The sequence below is a fragment of the Streptopelia decaocto genome (assembly GCF_964273445.1).
Source record: "Streptopelia decaocto genome assembly, chromosome: 28".
Lineage (NCBI taxonomy): Eukaryota > Metazoa > Chordata > Aves > Columbiformes > Columbidae > Streptopelia > Streptopelia decaocto.
In genome coordinates, this window is record NC_138683.1 from 626,059 (window position 1) to 651,881 (window position 25,823).

Consider the following 25,823-nt stretch of genomic DNA (forward strand, 5'->3'; position numbering starts at 1 on the left):
GTCAATTTGTGTCAATTTTGAGTCAATTTGGGCCATTTTGGGTCATTTTGTGTCAATTTTGAGTCAATTTGGGTCATTTTGTGTCAATTTTGTGTCAATTTTGGGTCATTTTGGGTCGTTTTGTGTCAATTTTGGGTCATTTTGGGTCATTTTGTGTCAATTTTGAGTCATTTTGGGTCAGTTTGGGTCAATTTTGTGTCAATTTTGGGTCATTTTGGGTCATTTTGTGTCAATTTTGAGTCATTTTGGGTCAGTTTGGGTCAATTTTGGGCCATTTTGTGTCAATTTTGAGTCATTTTGGGTCCGTTTTGGGTCATTTTGTGTCAATTCTGGGTCATTTTGGGTCATTTTGCATCATTTTGTGTCAATTTTGGGTCATTTTTGGGTCATTTTCTGTCAATTTTAGGTCTTTTTGTCTCAATTTTGGGCCATTTTTTGTCACTTTTGGGTCATTTTGGGCCATTTTGTGTCATTTTGGGTCCATTTTGTGTCAATTTTGGGTCATTTTGTGTCAATTTTGAGTCATTTTGGGTCATTTTGGATCAATTTTGTGTGAATTTTGAGTCATTTTGGGTCATTTTGGGTCATTTTGTGTCAATTTTGGGTCATTTTGTGTCAATTTTGAGTCAATTTGGGTCATTTTGTGTCAATTTTGGGTCATTTTGAGTCACTTTTAGGTCAATTTTGGGTCAACTTTGCGTCATTTTGAGTCATTTTGGGTCCATTTCAGGTCATTTTGTGTCATTTTGGGTCATTTCGGGTCCATTTTGGGTCATTTCGGGTCCATTTTCTCTCATTTCCTCCCCAAAATTCCACTTTTAATCCCCAAAACCCCCATTTCCCCCCAAAAACACCCATTTGAGTCACCAAACCCCCATTTTTGGGGCAAAAAACCTCAAATTTCATCCAAAATTCACATTTTCCAACCAAAAATCCACATTTTTCAACCAAAAATTAACATTTTTCACCCCAAAATCCACATTTTCAACCCAAAATCCACATTTTCAACCCAAAATCCACATTTTTCACCCCAAAATCCACATTTTTCAACCCAAAATTCACATTTTTCAACCCAAAATCCACATTTTTCAACCGAAAATTAACATTTTTCAACCAAAAATCCACATTTTTCATCCAAAAAATCCACATTTTCAACCAAAAATTAACATTTTCACCCCAAAATCACATTTTTCACCCCAAAATCCACATTTTTCAACAAAAAATCCACATTTTCAACCAAAAATTAACATTTTTCACCCCAAAATCCACATTTTCAACCAAAAATCCACATTTTTCACCCCAAAATCCACATTTTTCACCCAAAAATCCACATTTTCAACCCAAAAATCCACATTTTCAACCAAAAATTCACATTTTTCAACCCAAAAATCCACATTTTTCAACCAAAAATTAACATTTTTCACCCCAAATTCACATTTTTCAACCAAAATTTCACATTTTTCAACCAAAAATCCACATTTTTCAACCAAAAATTAACATTTTTCATCCAAAATTTCACATTTTTCACCCAAAATCCACATTTTTTAACCAAAAATCCACATTTTTCAACCAAAAATCCACATTTTTCACCCCAAAATCCACATTTTTCAACCAAAAATCCACATTTTTCAACAAAAATTAACATTTTTTCATCAAAAATTTCACATTTTTCAACCCAAAATCCACATTTTTCACCCCAAATTCACATTTTTCACCCCAAAATCCACATTTTTTAACCAAAAAATTCACATTTTCAGCCAAAAATCCACATTTTTCAACCAAAATCCACATTTTTCCCCAAAATCACATTTTTCAACCCAAAAATCCACATTTTCAACCAAAAATTCACATTTTTCAACCAAAAATTAACATTTTTCAACCAAAATCCACATTTTCAACCCAAAAATCCACATTTTTCACCCAAAATCACATTTTTTAACCAAAATCCACATTTTCATCCAAAAATCCACATTTTTCATCCAAAAATCCACATTTTCACCAAAATCCACATTTTTCAACAAAAATCCACATTTTCAACCAAAAATTACATTTTTCAACCCAAAATAACTTTTTCATTCCAAAATTTCACATTTTTCACCCCAAAATCCACATTTTCACCCAAAAATCACATTTTTAAACCAAAAATCCACATTTTCAACCCAAAAATCCACATTTCCCCCAAAAATCCACATTTTTCACCCCAAAATCCACATTTTTCAACCCAAAAATCCACATTTTTCAACCCAAAAATCCACATTTTCAACCAAAATTCCACATTTTCAACCAAAAATCCACATTTTCAACCCAAAAATCCACATTTTTCAACCAAAAATCCACATTTTTCATCCAAAATTTCACATTTTTCATCCAAAAATCCACATTTTTCAACCCAAAATCCACATTTTTCACCCCAAAATCACATTTTTCAACCCAAAAAATCCACATTTTTCAACCAAAAATCCACATTTTCAACAAAAAATCCACATTTTTCAACAAAAAATCCACATTTTCAACCAAAATTAACATTTTTCACCCAAAATCCACATTTTTCAACCAAAAATTCACATTTTTTAACCAAAAATTAACATTTTTCATCCAAAATTTCACATTTTTCAACAAAAAATCCACATTTTTCAACAAAAATCCACATTTTCAACCAAAAATCCACATTTTTCACCCCAAATTCACATTTTTCATCCAAAATTTCACATTTTCCACCCAAAAAATCCACATTTTTCACCCCAAATCCACATTTTTCAACAAAAAAATCCACATTTTCAACCAAAAATTCACATTTTTCACCCAAAAATCCACATTTTTCACCCAAAATCCACATTTTTTAACAAAAAATCCACATTTTCAACCAAAAATTAACATTTTTCATCCAAAATTTCACATTTTTCCCCCAAAATCCACATTTTTCCCCCCAAACCAATCCCCCCCGAACTCCTGGGTCCCTTTGGTTCCCTCCCCCCCCCCCCCCATGCCGCCCTCTAATTGGCCGGCCCAGGCCACGCCCACCGGAACCACCCCCGTAGGTGAGCAGCCAGGCGGCCCAGCCGGCGGCCCCGCCCACCGCGCTGCTCAGCCAATCGGAGCGGTAGGCCAGGGTCACGCCCAGCAGCGCCTGCCAACCGACCAATAGCGTCACGTTCAGCAGGAACAGGGCGTTCAGCGCCCAGCCCGGACGCCTGGGTCCCCTATTTGGATCCATTGGGGCACTCCTGGGTCCCTCCCCATCCCCCCACGGGAAGCCCCGCCCACCCCATTGACCCCGCCCCCCGCCGCCCCGCCGCCCAATCCCCGTAGAGCGCCCGCCCCATAAGCCCCGCCTCCTCGGCCAGCCCCAGGGCGCAGTAGACCAATGAGAAGGCTTGGCGGGAAAACAACAGCCCCTCCCATTGGGCGCCGCCGGCCCGGCAGGGGGCGGGGCTTCCGTGGGGCAGCAGCAGCAGCCCGGCGCCCATTGGCCGGACGCAGCGGCCCAAGGCGCCTTCCACCAATGAGAGGAGGCGGGGGGCGGAGTTCCAGACGGCCGCCCCCACCAGCCCGCGGCCAATCAGGCGCAGCAGGAAGGAGGCGGGGGGGCGGAGCAGCGGCAGCGAAGCGACCAATAGGGAGGCGACAAACAGCGACGTCCAACCGCCCGCCGAGTTGATCAGGCGCCTGGGGGGGGGGAGGGGGGGATGGGGGGCGGGGCCCGGACGCCTGGGTCCCTTGGGGTATTCCTGGGTCCCTCTGAGACACTATTGGGGATCTATGGGGCACTCCTGGGTCCCTCCCAAACTCCCGGGTCCCCTATTTGGGTCCATTGGGGCACTCCTGGGTCCATTGGGGCACTCCTGGGTCCATTGGGGCACTCCTGGGTCCATTGGGGCACTCCTGGGTCCCTAAGTGGCACTTATGGGGATCTATGGGGCACTCCTGGGTCCCTGTTTAGTTCCATTGGGGTATTCCTGGGTCCCTCCCGAACTCCTGGGTCCCTCCCTTAACCCTTCCCCCCCCCACCCCGATCTCCTGGGTCCCCTATTTGGGTCAATTGGGGCACTCCTGGGTCCCTTCGGGCATTCCCGGGTCCCTCTTGGGGGGGGTATTGGGGATCTATGGGGCACTCCTGGGTCCCGTGGGGCACTCCTGGGTCCCTCCCGAACTCCTGGGTCCCTCCCTTAAACCCTGTGACTCCCCCCCCCCTCCCCGAACTCCTGGGTCCCTTATTTGGGTCCCTTGGGGCACTCCTGGGTCCCTAAGTGGCAATTATGGGGATCTATGGGGCACTCCTGGGTCCCTATTTAGTTCCATTGGGGCACTCCTGGGTCCCTCCCGAACTCCTGGGTCCCTCCCTTAACCCTTCCCCCCCCAGCCCCGAACTCCCGGGTCCCTATTTGGGTCCCTTGGGGCACTCCTGGGTCCCTAAGTGGCAATTATGGGGATCTATGGGGCACTCCTGGGTCCCTCCCGAACTCCTGGGTCCCTTGGGGCACTCCTGGGTCCCTTATTGGCACTTATGGGGATCTATGGGGCACTCCTGGGTCCCTCTGGGGCACTCCTGGGTCCCTCCCGAACTCCTGGGTCCCTCCCCAAAGGTTTGGGTGCATTGGGGCACTCCTGGGTCCCTTGGGGCACTCCTGGGTCCCTCTTGGGGGGGGGTATTGGGGATCTATGGGGCACTCCTGGGTCCCTCCCGAACTCCTGGGTCCCCCCTTAACCCTTCCCCGCCCCCCCAACCCCGATCTCCTGGGTCCCCTATTTGGGTCCCTTGGGGCACTCCTGGGTCCCTCTGAGACACTATTGGGGATCTATGGGGCACTCCTGGGTCCCTCCCGAACTCCTGGGTCCCCTCTCTGGGTCCCTTGGGGCATTCCTGGGTCCCTTATTGGGTCCCGTGGGGCACTCCTGGGTCCCTAAGTGGTAACTATAGGGATCTATGGGGCACTCCTGGGTCCCTCCCGAACTCCTGGGTGCCTCCCTTAATCCCTTCCCCCCCCAACCCCGAACTCCTGGGTCCCTTGGGGCACTCCTGGGTCCCTAAGTGGCAATTATGGGGATCTATGGGGCACTCCTGGGTCCCTATTTAGTTCCATTGGGGCACTCCTGGGTCCCTCCCGAACTCCTGGGTCCCTCCCTTAATCCCTCCCCCCCCCCACCCCGATCTCCTGGGTCCCCTATTTGGGTCCCTTGGGGTATTCCTGGGTCCCTCTGAGACACTATTGCGGATCTATGGGGCACTCCTGGGTCCCATGGGGCACTCCTGGGTCCCTCTGAGACACTATAGGGGATCTATGGGGCACTCCTGGGTCCCTTGGGGCACTCCTGGGTCCCCCCCGAACTCCTGGGTCCCGTGGGGCACTCCTGGGTCCCTCCCGAACTCCCGGGTCCCTTATTTGGGTCTCTTGGGGCACTCCTGGGTCCCTCCCTTAACCCTTTCCCCCCCCCACCCCGATCTCCTGGGTCCCCTATTTGGGTCCATTGGGGCACTCCTGGGTCCCTCTGAGACACTATTGGGGATCTATGGGGCACTCCTGGGTCCCTCCCGAACTCCTGGGTCCCTTGGGGCACTCCTGGGTCCCTCCCTCCCCCCCCCCATTTCCCCACTTGGGGCACTCCTGGGTCCCTCCCGAACTCCTGGGTCCCCCCCTTAACCCTCCCCCCCCCCCAACCCCGATCTCCTGGGTCCCTATTTGGGTCCCTTGGGGCACTCCTGGGTCCCTAAGTGGTAACTATAGGGATCTATGGGGCACTCCTGGGTCCCTCCCTTAAACCCTGTGACTCCCCCCCCCCTCCCCGAACTCCTGGGTCCCCTATTTGGGTCCCTTGGGGCACTCCTGGGTCCCTCTGAGACACTATTGGGGATCTATGGGGCACTCCTGGGTCCCCCCCGAACTCCTGGGTCCTTGGGGCACTCCTGGGTCCCTCCCCGAACTCCTGGGTCCCTTATTTGGGTCCCTTGGGGCACTCCTGGGTCCCTTGGGGTATTCCTGGGTCCCTTGGGGCACTCCTGGGTCCCTCCCTTAAACCCTGTGACTCCCCCCCCCCCTCCCCGAACTCCTGGGTCCCTTATTTGGGTCCATTGGGGCACTCCTGGGTCCCTCCCGAACTCCTGGGTCCCTCCCTTAACCCTTTCCCCCCCGCCCCGATCTCCTGGGTCCCCTATTTCAGTCCCTTGGGGCACTCCTGGGTCCCTCTGGGGCATTCCTGGGTCCCATGGGGCACTCCTGGGTCCCTCTGAGACACTATTGGGGATCTATGGGGCACTCCTGGGTCCCTCCCGAACTCCTGGGTCCCTTGGGGCACTCCTGGGTCCCTCTGAGACACTATTGGGGTTCTATGGGGCACTCCTGGGTCCCTTGGGGCACTCCTGGGTCCCTCCCTTAACCCTTTCCCCCACCCCCCCCCCCCAACCCCGAACTCCTGGGTCCCTTGGGGCACTCCTGGGTCCCTCCCCCCCCCCTTGGGGCACTCCTGGGTCCCTCCCCCCCCCCTTGGGGCACTCCTGGGTCCCGTGGGGCACTCCTGGGTCCCTCCCCCCCCCCGTGGGGCACTCCTGGGTCCCTCCCCGTTGCTACTCACGCCTCCAGGCGGTTGTGGGGCGAAGCGAAGACGCTGTGGGGCGGCGCCCCCCGCCGCAGGATCGGGCCCAGCGCCACGAGTGCCGCCAGCCCCACGGCGTGGGCCCGCGGGAACCCCCCCCACCCCACGGCGGCCGCCGCCCCACGGCACGCGCCCCATAGCGCCGCCCCGCACACCCGCCCCACGGCGGCCAGACCCATAGCGGCCAGACCCATAGGGGGCTGACCCATAGGGGGCTGCCCCATAGAGCTCTGACCCATAGGGGGCTGACCCATAGAGCTCTGCCCCATAGGGGGCTGCCCCATAGAGCTCTGACCCATAGGGGGCTGCCCCATAGAGCTCTGACCCATAGGGGGCTGACCCATAGGGGGCTGCCCCATAGAGCTCTGCCCCATAGAGCTCTGACCCATAGGGGGCTGACCCATAGGGGGCTGCCCCATAGAGCTCTGACCCATAGGGGGCTGCCCCATAGAGCTCTGACCCATAGGGGGCTGCCCCATAGAGCTCTGACCCATAGGGGGCTGACCCATAGGGGGCTGACCCATAGAGCTCTGCCCCATAGGGGGCTGACCCATAGGGGGCTGCCCCATAGAGCTCTGCCCCATAGGGGGCTGACCCATAGGGGGCTGCCCCATAGAGCTCTGACCCATAGATTTCAGCCCCATAGATTTCTGCCCCATAGGGTTCAGCCCCATAGGGTTTGGACCCATAGGGCTCAGCCCCATAGATTTCAGCCCCATAGGGTTTGGACCCATAGATTTCAGCCCCATAGATTTCTGCCCCATAGATTTCTGCCCCATAGGGTTCTGCCCCATAGATACGGGACCCATAGGGCTCGGACCCAGAGGGGTTGTGGAGGCTCCGCCCCCCAAGTGCCCCACCCCCCCAGTAAAGGGGCGGCCCCGGGGGATTGTGGGAACAGCTGCAAGGGCGAGGGGGGGAGGGGAAGGGCAAAGGGGGGGGAGGGGGGGGGAGGGACCCAGGAGTTCGGGAGGGACCCAGGAGTGCCCCAAGGGACCCAGGAGTGCCCCAAGGGAGACGGGGGGGGGACCCAGGGTCTATGGGGCACTCCTGGGTCCCCAATTGGCACTTATGGGGATCTATGGGGCACTCCTGGGTCCCTCCGAACTCCTGGGTCCCCTATTTGGGTCCCTTGGGGCACTCCTGGGTCCCTTGGGGCACTCCTGGGTCCCTAAGTGGCACTTATGGGGATCTATGGGGCACTCCTGGGTCCCCAAGTCCCACTTATGGGGATCTGTGGGGCACTCCTGGGTCCCTTTGGGGCACTCCTGGGTCCCTCCCGAACTCCTGGGTCCCCTATTTGGGTCCCTTGGGGCACTCCTGGGTCCCCAATTGGCACTTATGGGGATCTATGGGGCACTCCTGGGTCCCTTGGGGCACTCCTGGGTCCCTAAGTGGTAACTATAGGGATCTATGGGGCACTCCTGGGTCCCTCCCGAGTCTATGGGTCCAGCCCCACACTTATGGGTCCCACCTACATCTATGGGTCCCACCCTATGGGGCAGCCCCCTACCCTGGCTCCGCCCCCCCCCCCGCAAACCACGCCCCCCCCCCCCCCGCAGAGCTCCGCGCCTCCCATTGGCTGCGCCTACGGACCAATCAGGATCCAGCTTCCCCCATGGAAGCGTTGCCGTGGGAACGAGGCGGCGAGCGGAGGGGGCGGGGCTTAAAAATGGGGGCGGGGTTCTGAATGGAGGGGGCGGGGTTTCCCCCATGGGGACGTGGCCAATGGGGGCGGGGTTGGGCGGCCCCGCCCCCCCACACGCACCACACGTGACATCCCCCCCCCCCCCCCCGCCCCGAAATAAGACACGTGACTCCTCCCCCGCTCACGTGATCCCACCCCCCCCCCCCCACCCATTGGGCGCCACCTGGAGGTCAAACCCGGACGCCTGGGTCCCTTTGGGGCACTCCTGGGTCCCTTATTGGCACTTATGGGGATCTATGGGGCACTCCTGGGTCCCTTTGGGGCACTCCTGGGTCCCTCATTGGCACTTATGGGGATCTATGGGGCACTCCTGGGTCCCCAAGTGCCACATTGGAGTCCCTTTGGGGCACTCCTGGGTCCCTTGGGGCACTCCTGGGTCCCCCCTCCCCTCCCCATTAACCCCAGCGCTCCCTGGGCCGTCCCATTATGCTTTATTGGGGGGGGGGGCGCCCCCCATCCCATTGATCCCCATTGACTCCCATTGACCCCCATTAACTCCCATTGGTTCCTATTGAGCCCCATTGATTCCTATTGGCTCCCATTCATTCCCATTGATTCCCATTGCCCCCCATTGATTCCCATTGACTCCCATTGATTCCCATTGACTCCCATTGACTCCCATTGATTTCTATTGAGTCCCATTGACTCCATTGATTCCCATTGATTCCTATAGATTCCCATTGACTCCCATTGAGCCCCATTCATTCCTATTGACCCCATTGACTCCCATTGATTCCTATTGACTCCCATTGATCCCTATTGGCTCCCATTCATTCCCATTGACTCCCATTGATTCCTCTTGAGCCCCATTGACTCCCATTGACTCCCATTGATTCCTATTGAGCCCCATTGATTCCTATTGGCTCCCATTGATTCCTATTGAGTCCCATTGACTCCATTGATTCCCATTCATTCCTATTGACCCCCATTGACTCCCATTGATTCCAATTGACTCCTATTGGCTCCCATTGATTCCTATTGACTCCCATTGATCCCATTGCCCCCCATTAACTCCCATTGATTCCTATTGAGCCCCATTGATTCCTATTGGCTCCCATTCATTCCCATTGACTCCATTGACTCCCATTCATTCCTATTGAGCCCCATTGATTCCTATTGGCTCCCATTCATTCCCATTGATTCCCATTGACTCCCATTGATCCCCATTGACTCCCATTGACTCCCATTGATTCCTATTGAGCCCCATTGATTCCTATTGGCTCCCATTGATTCCTATTGACTCCCATTGATCCCATTGCCCCCCATTAACTCCCATTGATTCCTATTGAGCCCCATTGATTCCTATTGGCTCCCATTCATCCCCATTGCCCCCCATTGACTCCCATTCATTCCCATTGACTCCCATTGATTCCTCTTGAGCCCCATTGACTCCCATTGAGCCCCATTGACTCCCATTGAGCCCCATTGATTCCCATTGAGCCCCATTGATTCCTGTCGGCTCCCATTTATTCCCATTGACTCCTATTGATTCCAGTTGATTCCGATTGGCTCCCATTCATTCCTATTGAGCCCCATTGGCTCCCATTGACTCCCATTGACCCCATTGTCCCCCACTGCCCCCCATCCCCCCCATCCCCATTGACCCCCATTGACCCCATTGCCCCCCATTGACCCCATTAACCCCATTGACCCCATTGCCCCCCATTGACCCCATTGACCCCATTGACCCCGGCGCTCCCCGGGCCGTCCCATTGCTCTTTATTGGCGGGGGGGGTCCCGCTCGCTCCCATCCTCCCCGTAGAGCCCCTGCAGCTCGGCCACGTTGTCACGTGACACCTGGCGCCACCCCCCGGGCCCCACGTGGTACACGGCCACCAGGCCCCCGGAATAGGCGTCCCTGCGGGCCGCCTGATAAATGGCGCGGCGGGCCAGGGCGCAGGCGGCCTCCACGGACAGCCCCGGGTCCAGCGAGCGGTCCAGGACCCCGTAGGCGTAGGCGGAGCCGGAACCCACCGAGAAGGCGGAGCCGGGGACGCGCGTGCCCTCGCTGTCCACGTAGTACAGGCCTGGGGAGAGAGACCATAGAGTGACCATAGAGAGCAGAGAGGGACATAGAGTGACCATAGAGGGACCATAGAGGGACCCATAGGGACCATAGAGACCATAAAGGGACCATAGAGGGACCATAGAGAGCATAGAGGGACATAGAGAGCATAGAGTGGCCATAGAGTGACCATAGAGTGACATAGAGTGACCCATAGAGTGACCCATAGAGTGACCCATAGAGGGACCATAGAGGGACCATAGAGGGACCATAGAGGGACCATAGAGGGACCATAGAGGGACCATAGAGGGACCATAGAGAGCATAGAGGGACATAGAGTGGTCATAGAGTGACCATAGAGTGACCATAGAGACCATAGAGGGACCATAGAGGGACCATAGAGGGACCCATAGGAACCATAGAGGGACCATAGAGGGACCATAGAGGGACATAGAGGGACATAGAGGGACCATAGAGGGACCATAGAGGGACCCATAGGAACCATAGAGACCATAAAGGGACCATAGAGGGACCATAGAGAGCATAGAGGGACATAGAGTGGCCATAGAGTGACATAGAGTGACCCATAGGGACCATAGAGACCATAGAGGGACCATAGAGGGACCATAGAGAGCATAGAGTGGCCATAGAGTGACCCATAGGGACCGTAGAGACCATAGAGGGACATAGAGTGACCATAGAGTGACCATAGGGACCATAAAGGGACCATAGAGGGACCATAGAGGGACCATAGAGAGCATAGAGTGGCCATAGAGTGACCATAGAGTGACCATAGAGTGATCCATAGAGTGATCCATAGGGACCATAGAGACCATAGAGGGACCATAGAGTGACATAGAGTGACCCATAGGGACCATAGAGGGACCATAGAGGGACCATAGAGGGACCCATAGAGGGACCCATAGAGGGACCCATAGAGGGACCCATAGGAACCATAGAGACCATAGAGGGACCATAGAGGGACCATAGAGGGACCATAGAGGGACCATAGAGGGACCATAGAGGGACCATAGAGAGCATAGAGTGGCCATAGAGTGACCATAGAGGGACCATAGAGGGACCCATAGGGACCATAGAGGGACCATAGAGGGACCATAGAGTGACCATAGAGTGACATAGAGTGACCCATATGGACCATAGAGACCATAGAGGGACCATAGAGGGACCATAGAGAGCATAGAGTGGCCATAGAGTGACCATAGAGTGACCCATAGGGACCATAGAGACCATAGAGGGACCATAGAGGGACCATAGAGGGACAATGGGGGTCAATGGGACCATAGGGACCCATAGAGAACAATGGGGGTCAATGGGACCCATAGAGACCCATAGAGAACAATGGGGGTCAATGGGACCCATAGGGACCCATAGAGAACAATGGGGGTCAATGGGACCCATAGAGACACATAGAGAACAATGGGGGTCAATGGGACCATAGGGACACATAGAGAACAATGGGGGTCAATGGGACCCATAGGGACCCATAGAGAACAATGGGGGTCAATGGGACCCATAGGGACACATAGAGAACAATGGGGGTCAATGGGACCCATAGAGACCCATAGAGAACAATGGGGGTCAATGGGACCCATAGAGATGCATAGAGAACAATAGGAGTCAATGGGACCCATAGAGACCCATAGGGACCCATAGAGACCATAGGGACCCATAGGGAACAATGGGGACAATGGGGATCAATGGGGGTCAATGGGGGCCATAGAGATCAATGGAAGTCAATAGAAACCAATGGGAGTTAATGGGACCCATAGAGACCCATAGAGACCCATAGGGACCCCCATTGACCCCCAAAAATCCCCATTGACCCCCATTGACTCCCATTAATTCCCATTGATTCCTATTGACTCCATTGACTCCCATTGATCCCCATTCACTCCCACTGACTCCCATTCATTCCTATTGAGTCCCATTGACCCCCATTAATCTCCATTGATTCCCATTGACTCTCATTGATTCCCATTGACTCCCATTGACACCCATTGACTCCTATTGATCACTATGGGTATCTACGGGTCCCATTGACTCCCATTGATCCCCATTGACCCCCATTGACTTCTATTGATCTCTATGGGTGTCTATGGGTCCCATTGACTCCCATTGACTTCTATTGATCTCTATGGGTGTCTATGAGTCCCATTGACTCCCATTGATCCCCATTGACTCCTATTGATCCCCATTGACTCCCATTGACTTCTATTGATCTCTATGGGTCTCTATGGGTCCCATTGACTCCCATTGACTTCTATTGATCTCTATGGGTCTCTATGGGTCCCATTGGCTCCCAGTAGCCCCCATTGGCTCCCAGTGGCCCACACCCACCTGGCCCCCTCTTGTCCCAGCCGGCCATCATGGTGCCCATGCTGAGCCCCATGCCCCGGTAGCCATAGACCATGTTGGCCAGCAGCTTGGAGGCGGCGGCCACCGAGACGGGCTCCTTGTTGCGCAGCCGGTGCACCCGACACTGCCCGTGGCCACCACTGACCCCCATTGATCGCTATTGATCCCTATTGACTGCCATTGACTCCTATTGACTGCCATTGACTCCTATTGACTGCCATTGACTCCTATTGACTGCCATTCATTCCTATTGAACGCCATTGAATTCTATTGACTCCCATTCATTCCCATTGAGCCCCATTGAATTCTACTGACTCCCATTCATTCCTATTGATTCCATTGACTCCCACTGATTCCTATTGACCCCATTGACTCCCATTCATTCCTATTGACCCCATTGACCCCATTGACTCCCATTCATTCCTATTGACCCCATTGACTCCCATTGACTCCCATTCATTCCTATTGATTCCCATTGATTCCTATTGAGTCCCATTGACTCCCATTAATCTCCATTGATTCCCATTGACTCCCATTGATTCCCATTGACTCCCATTGATTCCCATTGAGCCCCATTCATTCCTATTGACTCCCATTGATTCCTATTGACTCCCATTAATCTCCATTGATTCCCATTGACTCCCATTGATTCCTATTGATTCCCATTGATTCCTATTGAGTCCCATTGACTCCCATTAATCTCCATTGATTCCCATTGACTCCCATTGACTCCCATTGATTCCCATTCACTCCCATTCATCCCCATTGACTCCCATTGACTCCCATTGACTTCCATTGATCCCCATTGACTTCTATTGATTCCCATTGATCCCATTGACTCCCATTGACTTCTATTGATCTCTATGGGTGTCTATGGGTCCCATTGACTCCCATTGATCTCTATGGGTGTCTATGGGTCCCATTGACCCCCATTGACTTCTATTGATCTCTATGGGTGTCTATCAGTCCCATTGACTCCCATTGATCCCCATTGACTCCTATTGATCCCCATTGACTCCCATTGACTTCTATTGATCTCTATGAGTGCCTATGGGTCCCATTGACTCTCATTGACTTCTATTGATCTCTATGGGTCTCTATGGGTCCCATTGACTCCCATTGACTTCTATTGATCTCTATGGGTGTCTATGGGTCCCATTGACTCCCATTGACCCCCATTGACTTCTATTGATCTCTATGGGTCTCTATGGGTCCCATTGCCTCCCAGTAGCCCCCATTGGCTCCCAGTGGCCCACACCCACCTGGCCCCCTCTTGTCCCAGCCGGCCATCATGGTGCCCATGCTGAGCCCCATGCCCCGGTAGCCATAGACCATGTTGGCCAGCAGCTTGGAGGCGGTGGCCACCGAGACGGGCTCCTTGTTGCGCAGCCGGTGCACCCGGCACTGCCCGTGGCCACCACTGACCCCCATTGATCGCTATTGATCCCTATTGACTGCCATTGACTCCTATTGACTGCCATTGACTCCTATTGACTGCCATTCATTCCTATTGAACGCCATTGAATTCTACTGACTCCCATTCATTCCTATTGATTCCATTGACTCCCACTGATTCCTATTGACCCCATTGACTCCCATTCATTCCTATTGACCCCATTGACTCCCATTGACTCCCATTCATTCCTATTGATTCCCATTGATTCCTATTGAGTCCCATTGACTCCCATTAATCTCCATTGATTCCCATTGACTCCCATTGATTCCCATTGACTCCCATTGACTCCCATTGACTCCTATTGAGTCCCATTGACTCCCATTAATCTCCATTGATTCCCATTGACTCCCATTGATTCCCATTGACTCCCATTGACTCCCATTGATTCCCATTCACTCCCATTCATCCCCATTGACTCCCATTGACTTCCATTGAGTCCCATTGACTCCCATTGATTCCCATTCACTCCCATTCATCCCCATTGACTCCCATTGACTTCCATTGAGTCCCATTGATCCCCATTGACTCCTATTGATCCCCATTGACTCCCATTGACTTCTATTGATCTCTATGGGTGTCTATGGGTCCCATTGACTCCCATTGATCTCTATGGGTGTCTATGGGTCCCATTGACCCCCATTGACTTCTATTGATCTCTATGGGTGTCTATGGGTCCCATTGACTCCCATTGATCCCCATTGACTTCTATTGATCCCCATTGACCCCCATTGACTTCTATCGATCTCTATGGGTGTCTATGGGTCCCATTGACTCCCATTGCCCCCCATTGACTCCCAGTAGCCCCCATTGGCTCCCAGTGGCCCACACCCACCTGGCCCCCTCTTGTCCCAGCCGGCCATCATGGTGCCCATGCTGAGCCCCATGCCCCGGTAGCCATAGACCATGTTGGCCAGCAGCTTGGAGGCGGCGGCCACCGAGACGGGCTCCTTGTTGCGCAGCCGGTGCACCCGACACTGCCCGTGGCCACCACTGACCCCCATTGATCGCTATTGATCCCTATTGACTGCCATTGACTCCTATTGACTGCCATTGACTCCTATTGACTGCCATTGACTCCTATTGAACGCCATTGAATTCTATTGACTCCCATTCATTCCCATTGAGCCCCATTGAATTCTACTGACTCCCATTCATTCCTATTGATTCCATTGACTCCCACTGATTCCTATTGACCCCATTGACTCCCATTCATTCCTATTGACCCCATTGACTCCATTGACTCCCATTCATTCCTATTGATTCCATTGACTCCCATTCATTCCTATTGACCCCATTGACTCCCATTCATTCCTATTGATTCCCATTGATTCCTATTGAGTCCCATTGACTCCCATTAATCTCCATTGATTCCCATTGACTCCCATTGATTCCCATTGACTCCCATTGATTCCCATTGACTCCCATTGATTCCCATTGACTCCCATTGACTCCCATTGACTCCTATTGAGTCCCATTGACTCCCATTAATCTCCATTGATTCCCATTGACTCCCATTGATTCCCATTGACTCCCATTGACTCCCATTGATTCCCATTCACTCCCATTCATCCCCATTGACTCCCATTGACTTCCATTGAGTCCCATTGACTCCCATTGATTCCCATTCACTCCCATTCATCCCCATTGACTCCCATTGACTTCCATTGAGTCCCATTGATCCCCATTGACTCCTATTGATCCCCATTGACCCCCATTGACTTCTATTGATCTCTATGGGTGTCTATGGGTCCCATTGACTCCCACTGACTTCTATTGATCTCTATGGGTCTCTATGGGTCCCATTGGTTCCCAGTAGCCCCCATTGGCTCCCAGTGGCCCACACCCACCTGGCCCCCTCTTGTCCCAGCCGGCCATCATGGTGCCCATGCTGAGCCCCATGCCCCGGTAGCCATAGACCATGTTGGCCAGCAGCTTGGAGGCGGCGGCCACCGAGACGGGCTCCTTGTTGCGCAGCCGGTACACCCGGCACTGCCGCGCCAACAGCCGCTCCCAGAAGCTACAGTCGGCCGCCCCGCCGGCCATGGTGCCCAACAGGGAGCTGTTGATTTCCAGAACCTTCTCCACGCTCTGCGAGGCGATGTAGGAACCGGCCGTGGCGCGGGAATCCACCGCCACCACCACGCCGTGCGGGAACTGCGGGGGGGATGGGGGGGTGAGGGACCCAGGAGTGCCCCACGGGACACAGGAGGTCGGGAGGGGACCCAGGAGTGCCCCATAGATACCCAAAGCCCACACAGAGGGACCCAGGAGTGCCCCATAGATACCCAAGAGTGCCCCAGAGGGACCCAGGAGTGCCCCAAGGGACCCAGGAGTTCGGGAGGGGACCCAGGAGTGCCCCATAGATACCCAAAGCCCACACAGAGGGACCCAGGAGTGCCCCAAGGGACCCAGGAGTGCCCCATAGACCCCCAATAGCCCCCCAAAAGGGACCCAGGAGTGCCCCAAGGGACCCAGGAATACCCCATAGACCCCCAATTGTGCCCCAGAGGGACCCAGGAGTGCCCCAAGGGACCCAGGAGTGCCCCATAGATCCTCAATAGTGCCCCAGAGGGACCCAGGAGTGCCCCAAGGGACCCAGGAATGCCCCATAGATCCCCAATACCCCCCCAGAGGGACCCAGGAGTGCCCCAAGGGACCCAGGAATACCCCATAGACCCCCAATAGTTCCCCAGAGGGACCCAGGAATGCCCCAAGGGACCCAGGAATGCCCCATAGAGCCCCAATACCCCCCAGAGGGACCCAGGAGTGCCCCAAGGGACCCAGGAATACCCCATAGATCCCCAATAGTGCTCTAGAGGGACCCAGGAGTGCCCCAAGGGACCCAGGAGTGCCCCATAGACCCCCAATACCCCCCAGAGAGACCCAGGAATGCCCCAAGGGACCCAGGAGTGCCCCAAGGGACCCAGGAGTGCCCCATAGACCCCCAATAGCCCCCCAGAGGGACCCAGGAATGCCCCAAGGGACCCAGGAATGCCCCATAGACCCCCAATACCCCCCAGAAGGGACCCAGGAATGCCCCAAGGGACCCAGGAATGCCCCATAGACCCCCAATACCCCCCAGAAGGGACCCAGGAGTGCCCCAAGGGAGCCAGGAGTGCCCCATAGACCCCCAATAGTGCTCTAGAGGGACCCAGGAGTGCCCCAAGGGACCCAGGAGTGCCCCATAGACCCCCAATACCCCTCCAAGGGACCCAGGAATGCCCCAAGGGACCCAGGAGTGCCCCATAGACCCCCAATAGTGCTCTAGAGGGACCCAGGAATGCCCCAAGGGACCCAGGAATGCCCCATAGACCCCCAATACCCCCCCAGAGGGACCCAGGAGTGCCCCAAGGGACCCAGGAGTGCCCCATAGACCCCCAATAGTGCTCTAGAGGGACCCAGGAATGCCCCAAGGGACCCAGGAATGCCCCATAGACCCCCAATACCCCCCCAGAGGGACCCAGGAGTGCCCCAGGGACCCAGGAGTGCCCCATAGAGCCCCAATAGTGCCCCAGAGGGACCCAGGAATGCCCCAAGGGACCCAGGAGTGCCCCATAGAGCCCCAATACCCCCCCAGAGGGACCCAGGAGTGCCCCAAGGGACCCAGGAGTGCCCCATAGATCCCCAATAGTGCCCCAGAGGGACCCAGGAATGCCCCAAGGGACCCAGGAGTGCCCCATAGACCCCCAATATCCCCCCAGAGGGACCCAGGAGTGCCCCAAGGGACCCAGGAGTGCCCCATAGACCCCCAATAGTGCTCTAGAGGGACCCAGGAGTGCCCCAAGGGACCCAGGAGTGCCCCATAGACCCCCAATAGCCCCCCAGAGGGACCCAGGAGTGCCCCATAGACCCCCAATAGTTCCCCAGAGGGACCCAGGAGTGCCCCAAGGGACCCAGGAATGCCCCATAGACCCCCAATACCCCCCCAGAGGGACCCAGGAATGCCCCAAGGGACCCAGGAGTTCCCCCATAGATCCTCAATACTGCCCCAGAGGGACCCAGGAATGCCCCAAGGGACCCAGGAATGCCCCATAGACCCCCAATACCCCCCAGAAGGGACCCAGGAGTGCCCCAAGGGACCCAGGAGTGCCCCATAGAGCCCCAATAGTGCCCCAGAGGGACCCAGGAGTGCCCCAAGGGACCCAGGAGTGCCCCATAGATCCTCAATACTGCCCCAGAGGGACCCAGGAATGCCCCATAGAGCCCCAATAGTGCCCCAGAGGGACCCAGGAGTGCCCCAGGGACCCAGGAGTGCCCCATAGACCCCCAATAGTGCCCCAGAGGGACCCAGGAATGCCCCAAGGGACCCAGGAGTGCCCCATAGAGCCCCAATACCCCCCCAGAGGGACCCAGGAGTGCCCCAAGGGACCCAGGAGTGCCCCATAGAGCCCCAATAGTGCCCCAGAGGGACCCAGGAGTGCCCCAAGGGACCCAGGAGTGCCCCATAGAGCCCCAATACCCCCCCAGAGGGACCCAGGAGTGCCCCAAGGGACCCAGGAGTGCCCCATAGATCCCCAATACCCCCCAAAAGGGACCCAGGAGTGCCCCAGAGGGACCCAGGAGTGCCCCATAGACCCCCAATAGTGCCCCAGAGGGACCCAGGAGTGCCCCAAAGGACCCAGGAGTGCCCCAAGGGACCCAGGAGTGCCCCATAGACCCCCAATACTGCCCCAGAGGGACCCAGGAGTGCCCCAAGGGACCCAGGAGTGCCCCATAGATCCCCAATAGTGCCCCAGAGGGACCCAGGAGTGCCCCAAGGGACCCAGGAGTGCCCCATAGACCCACAATAGTTCCCCAGAGGGACCCAGGAGTGCCCCAAGGGACCCAGGAGTGCCCCATAGACCCCCAATAGTGCCCCAGAGGGACCCAGGAGTGCCCCAAGGGACCCAGGAGTGCCCCATAGAGCCCCAATACCCCCCCAGAGGGACCCAGGAGTGCCCCAAGGGACCCAGGAGTGCCCCATAGAGCCCCAATACCCCCCCAGAGGGACCCAGGAGTGCCCCAAGGGACCCAGGAATGCCCCATAGACCCCCAATACCCCCCCAGAGGGACCCAGGAGTGCCCCAAGGGACCCAGGAATGCCCCATAGATCCCCATAAGTGCCAATAAGGGACCCAGGAGTGCCCCATAGACCCCCAATACCCCCCAGAGGGACCCAGGAATGCCCCAAGGGACCCAGGAATGCCCCATAGACCCCCAATACCCCCCCAGAATGGACCCAGGAGTGCCCCAAGGGACCCAGGAGTGCCCCATAGATCCCCAATAGCCCCCAGAGGGACCCAGGAGTGCCCCAAGGGACCCAGGAGTGCCCCATAGACCCCCAATACCCCCCCAGAGGGACCCAGGAGTGCCCCAAGGGACCCAGGAGTGCCCCATAGACCCCCAATACCCCCCAGAAGGGACCCAGGAATGCCCCAAGGGACCCAGGAGTGCCCCATAGACCCCCAATAGCCCCCAAAAGGGACCCAGGAGTGCCCCAAGGGACCCAGGAGTGCCCCATAGACACCCAATAGTTCCCCAGAGGGACCCAGGAGTGCCCCAAGGGACCCAGGAGTGCCCCATAGACCCCCAATACCCCCCCAGAGGGACCCAGGAGTGCCCCAAGGGACCCAGGAGTGCCCCATAGATCCTCAATACTGCCCCAGAGGGACCCAGGAATGCCCCAGAGGGACCCAATAGTTCCCCAGAGGGACCCAGGAATGCCCCAAGGGACCCAGGAGTGCCCCATAGACCCCCAATAGTGCCCCAGAGGGACCCAGGAGTGCCCCAAGGGACCCAGGAGTGCCCCATAGATCCTCAATACTGCCCCAGAGGGACCCAGGAGTGCCCCAAGGGACCCAGGAGTGCCCCATAGAGCCCCAATACCCCCCCAGAGGGACCCAGGAGTGCCCCAAGGGACCCAGGAGTGCCCCATAGAGCCCCAATATCCCCCAGAGGGACCCAGGAGTGCCCCAAGGGACCCAGGAGTGCCCCATAGATCCCCAATAGCCCCCCAGAGGGACCCAGGAATGCCCCAAGGGACCCAGGAGTGCCCCATAGAGCCCCAATACCCCCCCAGAGGGACCCAGGAGTGCCCCAAGGGACCCAGGAGTGCCCCATAGATCCTCAATACTGCCCCAGAGGGACCCAGGAATGCCCCATAGACCCCCAATACCCCCCCAGAGGGACCCAGGAGTGCCCCAGGGACCCAGGAGTGCCCCAGTGGGGCACTCCTGGGTCCCTGGGGCACTCCTGGGTCCCCGGGGCACTCCTGGGTCCCTGACCTTGCACGCCAGGGTGGTGGTTCCGTGCAGGATCCGGATCCCGGGGCCCGGCAGCTCCTCCGCGGGTTCGAATCCCCACCGCGGCGCCTCCAACAGCGGGAATCGACCCATTTGGGGCCAAACCTCCCGCTTTTGGGCGCATTCGCTGTCATTTTGGGGCCAATCCAGCAAATTTCGGGTCTCCCATGAGTGTAAAATATTCGCCAGCGCCATCTTGGAGCGCAGAGGCTGCTGGGAATGGGCGGAAAGGCGGGGAACGGCGCCAAAAGGAAGGAGGGGAGCGCGGGGATTGGGCGGCGCGTTGCTAAGCGACCCAAAGGGCGAGCGGGGATTGGCTGGCGGGGGTGGCGAGGGGGGGGAGCGCGGATTGGCCGCCGCGTTGCTAAGGGGAGGGGGAGCGGGGGGGGAAGGGGAGCGCGGATTGGCGGGCGCGTTGCTAAGGGGAGGGGGAGCGCGTTGCTAAGGGGAGGGGGAGCGGGGAGTGAGGGGGAGCGCGGATTGGCGGGCGCGTTGCTAAGGGGAGGGAGCGCGGATTGGCGGGCGCGTTGCTAAGGGGAGGGGGAGCGGGGGGGGAAGGGGAGCGCGGATTGGCGGGCGCGTTGCTAAGGGGAGGGGGAGCGCGTTGCTAAGGGGAGGGGGAGCGGGGAGTGAGGGGGAGCGCGGATTGGCGGGCGCGTTGCTAAGGGGAGGGAGCGCGGATTGGCGGGCGCGTTGCTAAGGGGACGGAGCGCGGATTGGCGGGCGCGTTGCTAAGGGGAGGGGGAGCGGGGAGTGAGGGGGAGCGCGGATTGGCGGGCGCGTTGCTAAGGGGAGGGGGAGCGCGGGCTGAGCGCGTTGCTAAGGGGAGGGAGAGCAAGGGGGGGGAAAGGGGAGCGCTGATTGGCCCCCGCGTTGCTAAGGGGCGGCGGGGAGGCGGGCGCGGATTGGTCGGCGCCTTTGCCAGGCGGGCGCCATGTTGAGTGAGGGCATGACGCGGCGCTTCCGCTTCAAGGGCCAATCCGTGGCGAGGGGGCGTGGCTTAGGGAGGGCGCGAAACACTGGGGGAAAGGGGGCGGGGTTTAGGCGCTGCGGTGAGCGCCGGCCAACCAGCGGGCGTGGGGGGGGAACGGGGGCGTGGCCTCGGCGCTGGGGGGCGTGGCGCGGGGGAAAAAGGCGCGAAACGGCGGGGTCTCACCGGGGGGCGTGGCCGAGGCGGAGCGGCTGGTTTGGCGGGAAAAGAGGCGGGTTTGGGGCGTTTGAATGAAGGGGAAAGGGGGGGGAATGGGGGTTTTGGGGGGAAAAGGGGCGGTTTTGGGGGAAAAGGGGCGGTTTTGGGGGGAAAAGGGGCGGTTTTGGGGGGAAAAGGGGCGGATTTGGGGGGAAAAGGGGCGGTTTTGGGGGAAAAGGGGCGGTTTTGGGGTTACCTGACGGTTTGGCCGCGGAGCTGGCGGCGCTGGGCGGGAACTGGGACCAGAACAGACCAGTATGGACCAGTGACCCCCCCATTGACCCCATTGACCCCCATTGACCCCATTGACCCCATTGATCCCATTGACCCCCATTGACTCCATTGACCCCATTGACCCCATTGACCCCATTGATCCCATTGATCCCATTGACCCCCATTGATCCCATTGACCCCATTGACCCCCATTGACCCCATTGACCCCATTGACTCCCATTGATCCCCATTGACCCCATTGACCCCATTGACCCCCATTGACTCCCATTCATTCTTATTGACTCCCATTGATTCCTATTGACTCTCATTAATCCCCATTGACCCCCATTGACTCCATTGACCCCATTGATTCCTATTGATTCCTATTGACTCTCATTAATCTTCATTGACTCCCATTGACCCCCATTGACTCCCATTGACCCCCATTGACCCCATTGACCCCATTGACCCCATTGACCCCATTGTTTCCCATTGACCCCCATTGACTCCCATTCATTCCTATTGACTCCATTGACTCCCACTGATTCCTATTGACCCCATTGACTCCCATTCATTCCTATTGACCCCATTGACTCCCATTGACTCCCATTCATTCCTATTGACTCCCATTGGTTCCTATTGAGCCCCATTGATTCCCATTGACTCCATTGATTCCCATTGACTCCCATTGACTCCATTGACTCCCATTGACTCCATTGACTCCCATTGACTCCCATTGACTCCCATTGACTCCCATTAATCCCCATTGACTCCTATTGACATGCATTGATTCTCATTGATTCCTATTGACTCTCATTGATCGCCATTGCCCCCCATTGACCCCCATTGACTCCCATTGACCCCATTGACCACATTGACCCCATTGACCCCATTGACCCCATTGACCCCATTGACCCCATTGATCCCATTGACTCCATTGACCCCCATTGACTCCCATTGACCCCATTGACTCCCATTGACTCCCATTCATTCCTATTGACTCCCATTGGTTCCTATTGAGCCCCATTGATTCCCATTGACTCCATTGACTCCCATTGACTCCCATTGACTCCATTGGTTTCCATTGACTCTATTGACTCTCATTGACTCCCATTGACTCCCATTAATCCCCATTGACTCCTATTGACCTGCATTGATTCTCATTGATTCCTATTGACTCTCATTGATCGCCATTGACCCCATTAACCCCCCTTGACCCCCATTGACTCCTATTGATCTCTATGGGTGTCTATGGGTCCCATTGACTCCCATTGCCCCCCATTGCCCCCCAATGTCCCCATTGCCCCCCAATGTCCCCATTGCCCCCCATTGCCCCCATTGCCCCCCAATGTCCCCATTGTCCCCATTGTCCCATTGTCCCCATTGTCCCCATTGTCCCCATTGCCCCCATTGCCCCCCAGCTCTCACCGGCGCTAGCGGGGGAGGTGACTCCCACGGGCCGGGGGGCGGAGCCTCTGCGGGGGGGGCGGAGTCACGTGGGGGTCAGTGGGGCCGGGACCCCCAAGTGGCTGCACTTATGGGGCTGGGGGGGCGGTGGTGTCGTCACCTGCTGGGCCAGACTGGGGAGAGCTGGGGAGACAAGGGGTTATGGGGCGCTATGGGGCGCTATGGTCCCTATGGGTCTCTATGGGTCTCTATGGTCCCTATGGGTCTCTATGGGTCTCTATGGTCTCTATGGTCTCTATGGGTCCCTATGGGTCTCTATGGGTCCCTATGGGTCTCTATGGGTCTCTATGGGTCTCTATGGTCTCTATGGTCTCTATGGTCTCTATGGGTCCCTATGGGTCTCTATGGGTCCCTATGGGTCTCTATGGTCTCTATGGTCTCTATGGGTCTCTATTGGTCCCAATGGGTTTCTATGGTCCCTATGGGTCTCTATGGTCTCTATGGGTCCCTATGGGTCTCTATGGGTCTCTATGGGTCTCTATGGTCTCTGTGGGTCCCAATGGGTCTCTATGGTTTCTATGGGTCCCTATGGGTCTCTATGGGTCTCTATGGTGTCTCTATGGTCTCTATGGTCTCTATGGGTCTCTATGGGTCTCTATGGGTCTCTATGGGTCTCTATGGTGTCTCTATGGTCTCTATGGTCTCTATGGTCTCTATGGTCTCTATGGGTCCCTATGGGTCTCTATGGTCTCTATGGTCTCTATGGTCTCTATGGGTCTCTATGGGTCTCTATGGTCTCTATGGTCTCTATGGTCTCTATGGGTCCCTATGGGTCTCTATGGTCTCTATGGTCTCTATGGTCTCTATGGTCTCTATGGTCTCTATGGGTCTCTATGGTCCCTATGGGTCTCTATGGTCCCTATGGGTCCCTATGGGTCTCTATGGTCTCTATGGTCTCTATGGTCTATATGGTCTCTATGGTCTCTATGGTCTCTATGGGTCTCTATGGGTCTCTATGGGTCCCATTGACTCCCATTGGTCTCTATTGACTTCCACTGATCCCCATTGACCCCCATTGACCCCCATTGACCCCATTGACTCCCATTGTTCTCAATGGGTCCCTATGGGTCTCTATGGGTCTCTATGGGTCTCTATGGTCTCTATGGGTCGCTATGGGTCGCTATGGGTCGCTGTGGGTCAGTCTGTGGGTCAGTCCGTGGGTACCTGTGCCCGCCGCAGCTCCGCGTTCTCCCGCCGCAGCGTTTGCAGCTCCCTGGGGGGACAGAGACCCCCAAATTGGGGGGAAGGATCCCAGAAATGGGGGGGAGCCTCCCCATAGGGTGCACATAGGGGTCTCTATGGGCTCTATGGGTCTCTATGGGTCCCATTGACCCCCATTGACTCCCATTGACCCCCATTGACTCCCATTGACTCCCATTGACCCCCACTGACCCCATTGACCCCATTGACCCCATTGACCCCATTGACTCCCATTGACCCCATTGACCCCATTGACTCCCATTGATCCCCATTGACTCCCATTGACTCCCATTGATCCCCAGTGACTCCCAGTGACTCCCATTGATCCCCATTGATCCCCATTGATCCCCATTGACTCCCATTGACCCCATTGACCCCCATTCACTCCCATTGACCCCATTGACCCCCATTCACTCCCATTGATCCCCATTGACTCCCATTGACCCCCATTGACCCCATTGACCCCATTGACCCCCATTGACCCCATTGACCCCATTGACTCCCATTGACCCCCATTGACTCGCATTGAAACAATTGCCTCCCATTGATCCCCATTGACTCCCATTGACCCCATTGACCCCCATTGACCCCATTGACTCCATTGACCCCCATTGACTCCCATTGATCCCCATTGACCCCCATTGACCCCCATTGACCCCCATTGACCCCATTGACCCCATTGACCCCCATTGACCCCATTGACCCCCATTCACTCCCATTGACCCCATTGACCCCCATTGACCCCCATTGACCCCATTGACCCCATTGACCCCCATTGACCCCCATTGACCCCATTGTCCCACATTGACCCCATTGACCCCATTGCCCCCCATTGCCCCCCATTGACCCCCATTGACTCCCATTGCCCCCCATTGACCCCCATTGACCCCATTGTCCCCCATTGACCCCATTGTCCCCATTGTCCCCATGGCCCCCATTGCCCATTGACTCCCATTGTCCCCATTGCCCCCATTGCTCTCCATGCTCTCCATGGTCTCTATGTTCTCACCTCTGCGCCTCCTGCAGGTCCCTCCGCGCTCTCTCGGCCGCCTGGCGCTGCCGCCGCCCCCACAGCTCGGCCTGCGCCCGCTGGAACCGCCAGGCCTGGGAATGGGGACACAGTGACACTGAGCAGTGACCATTGACCATTAACCATTGACACAATGACCCCATGGACCCCATGGACCCCCATTGAACCCCATTGACCATTAACCATTGACCCATTGACCATTGACCACTGACCATTGACCATTGACCATTGACCATAGACCATTGACCACTGACCATTGACCATTGACCATTGACCATTGACCATTGACCATTGACCATTGACCATTGAC

The 25,823-nt window shown here is 55.9% G+C and overlaps 3 protein-coding genes across 3 annotated transcripts in view; 1 reads left to right on the forward strand and 2 right to left on the reverse strand.

Moving 5' to 3' along the window:
- Nucleotides 1–25,823, forward strand: part of RBM23 (RNA binding motif protein 23) — a gene marked incomplete at its 3' end in the record, with an annotated part of 120,100 nt that overhangs the window by 55,037 nt on the left and 39,240 nt on the right. The gene's annotated exons all lie outside the window — the stretch shown is intronic.
- Nucleotides 3,112–7,508, reverse strand: LOC309450767 (uncharacterized protein; the record flags this gene model as incomplete). Its single annotated transcript, XM_082073910.1, has 3 exons — nucleotides 6,568–7,508; nucleotides 3,265–3,666; nucleotides 3,112–3,127 (listed from the first exon to the last, which is right to left on the reverse strand). The coding sequence occupies exons 1-3, from the start codon at nucleotides 7,395–7,397 to the stop codon at nucleotides 3,112–3,114; spliced, it is 1,248 nt and encodes a 415-aa protein (XP_081930036.1). The 5' UTR covers nucleotides 7,398–7,508.
- On the reverse strand, nucleotides 9,999–20,648 carry LOC309450722 (proteasome subunit beta type-5-like). The gene is made up of 3 exons (XM_082073789.1): nucleotides 20,397–20,648; nucleotides 15,981–16,287; nucleotides 9,999–10,323 (listed from the first exon to the last, which is right to left on the reverse strand). The coding sequence occupies exons 1-3, from the start codon at nucleotides 20,607–20,609 to the stop codon at nucleotides 10,016–10,018; spliced, it is 828 nt and encodes a 275-aa protein (XP_081929915.1). The 5' UTR covers nucleotides 20,610–20,648; the 3' UTR covers nucleotides 9,999–10,015.

What these genes read in the sequence shown, in the direction of transcription:
- LOC309450722 (XM_082073789.1), bottom strand. Translation starts at nt 20,609, where the DNA reads ATGGCGCTGGCGAATATTTTACACTCATGGGAGACCCGAAATTTGCTG. An exon ending in CCACCACCCTGGCGTGCAAG is followed by an intron (nt 16,288 to 20,396) that starts GTCAGGGACCCA and finishes TCCCCCCCGCAG; the next exon opens with TTCCCGCACGGCGTGGTGGT. An exon ending in CTGGGACAAGAGGGGGCCAG is followed by an intron (nt 10,324 to 15,980) that starts GTGGGTGTGGGC and finishes CTCTCTCCCCAG; the next exon opens with GCCTGTACTACGTGGACAGC.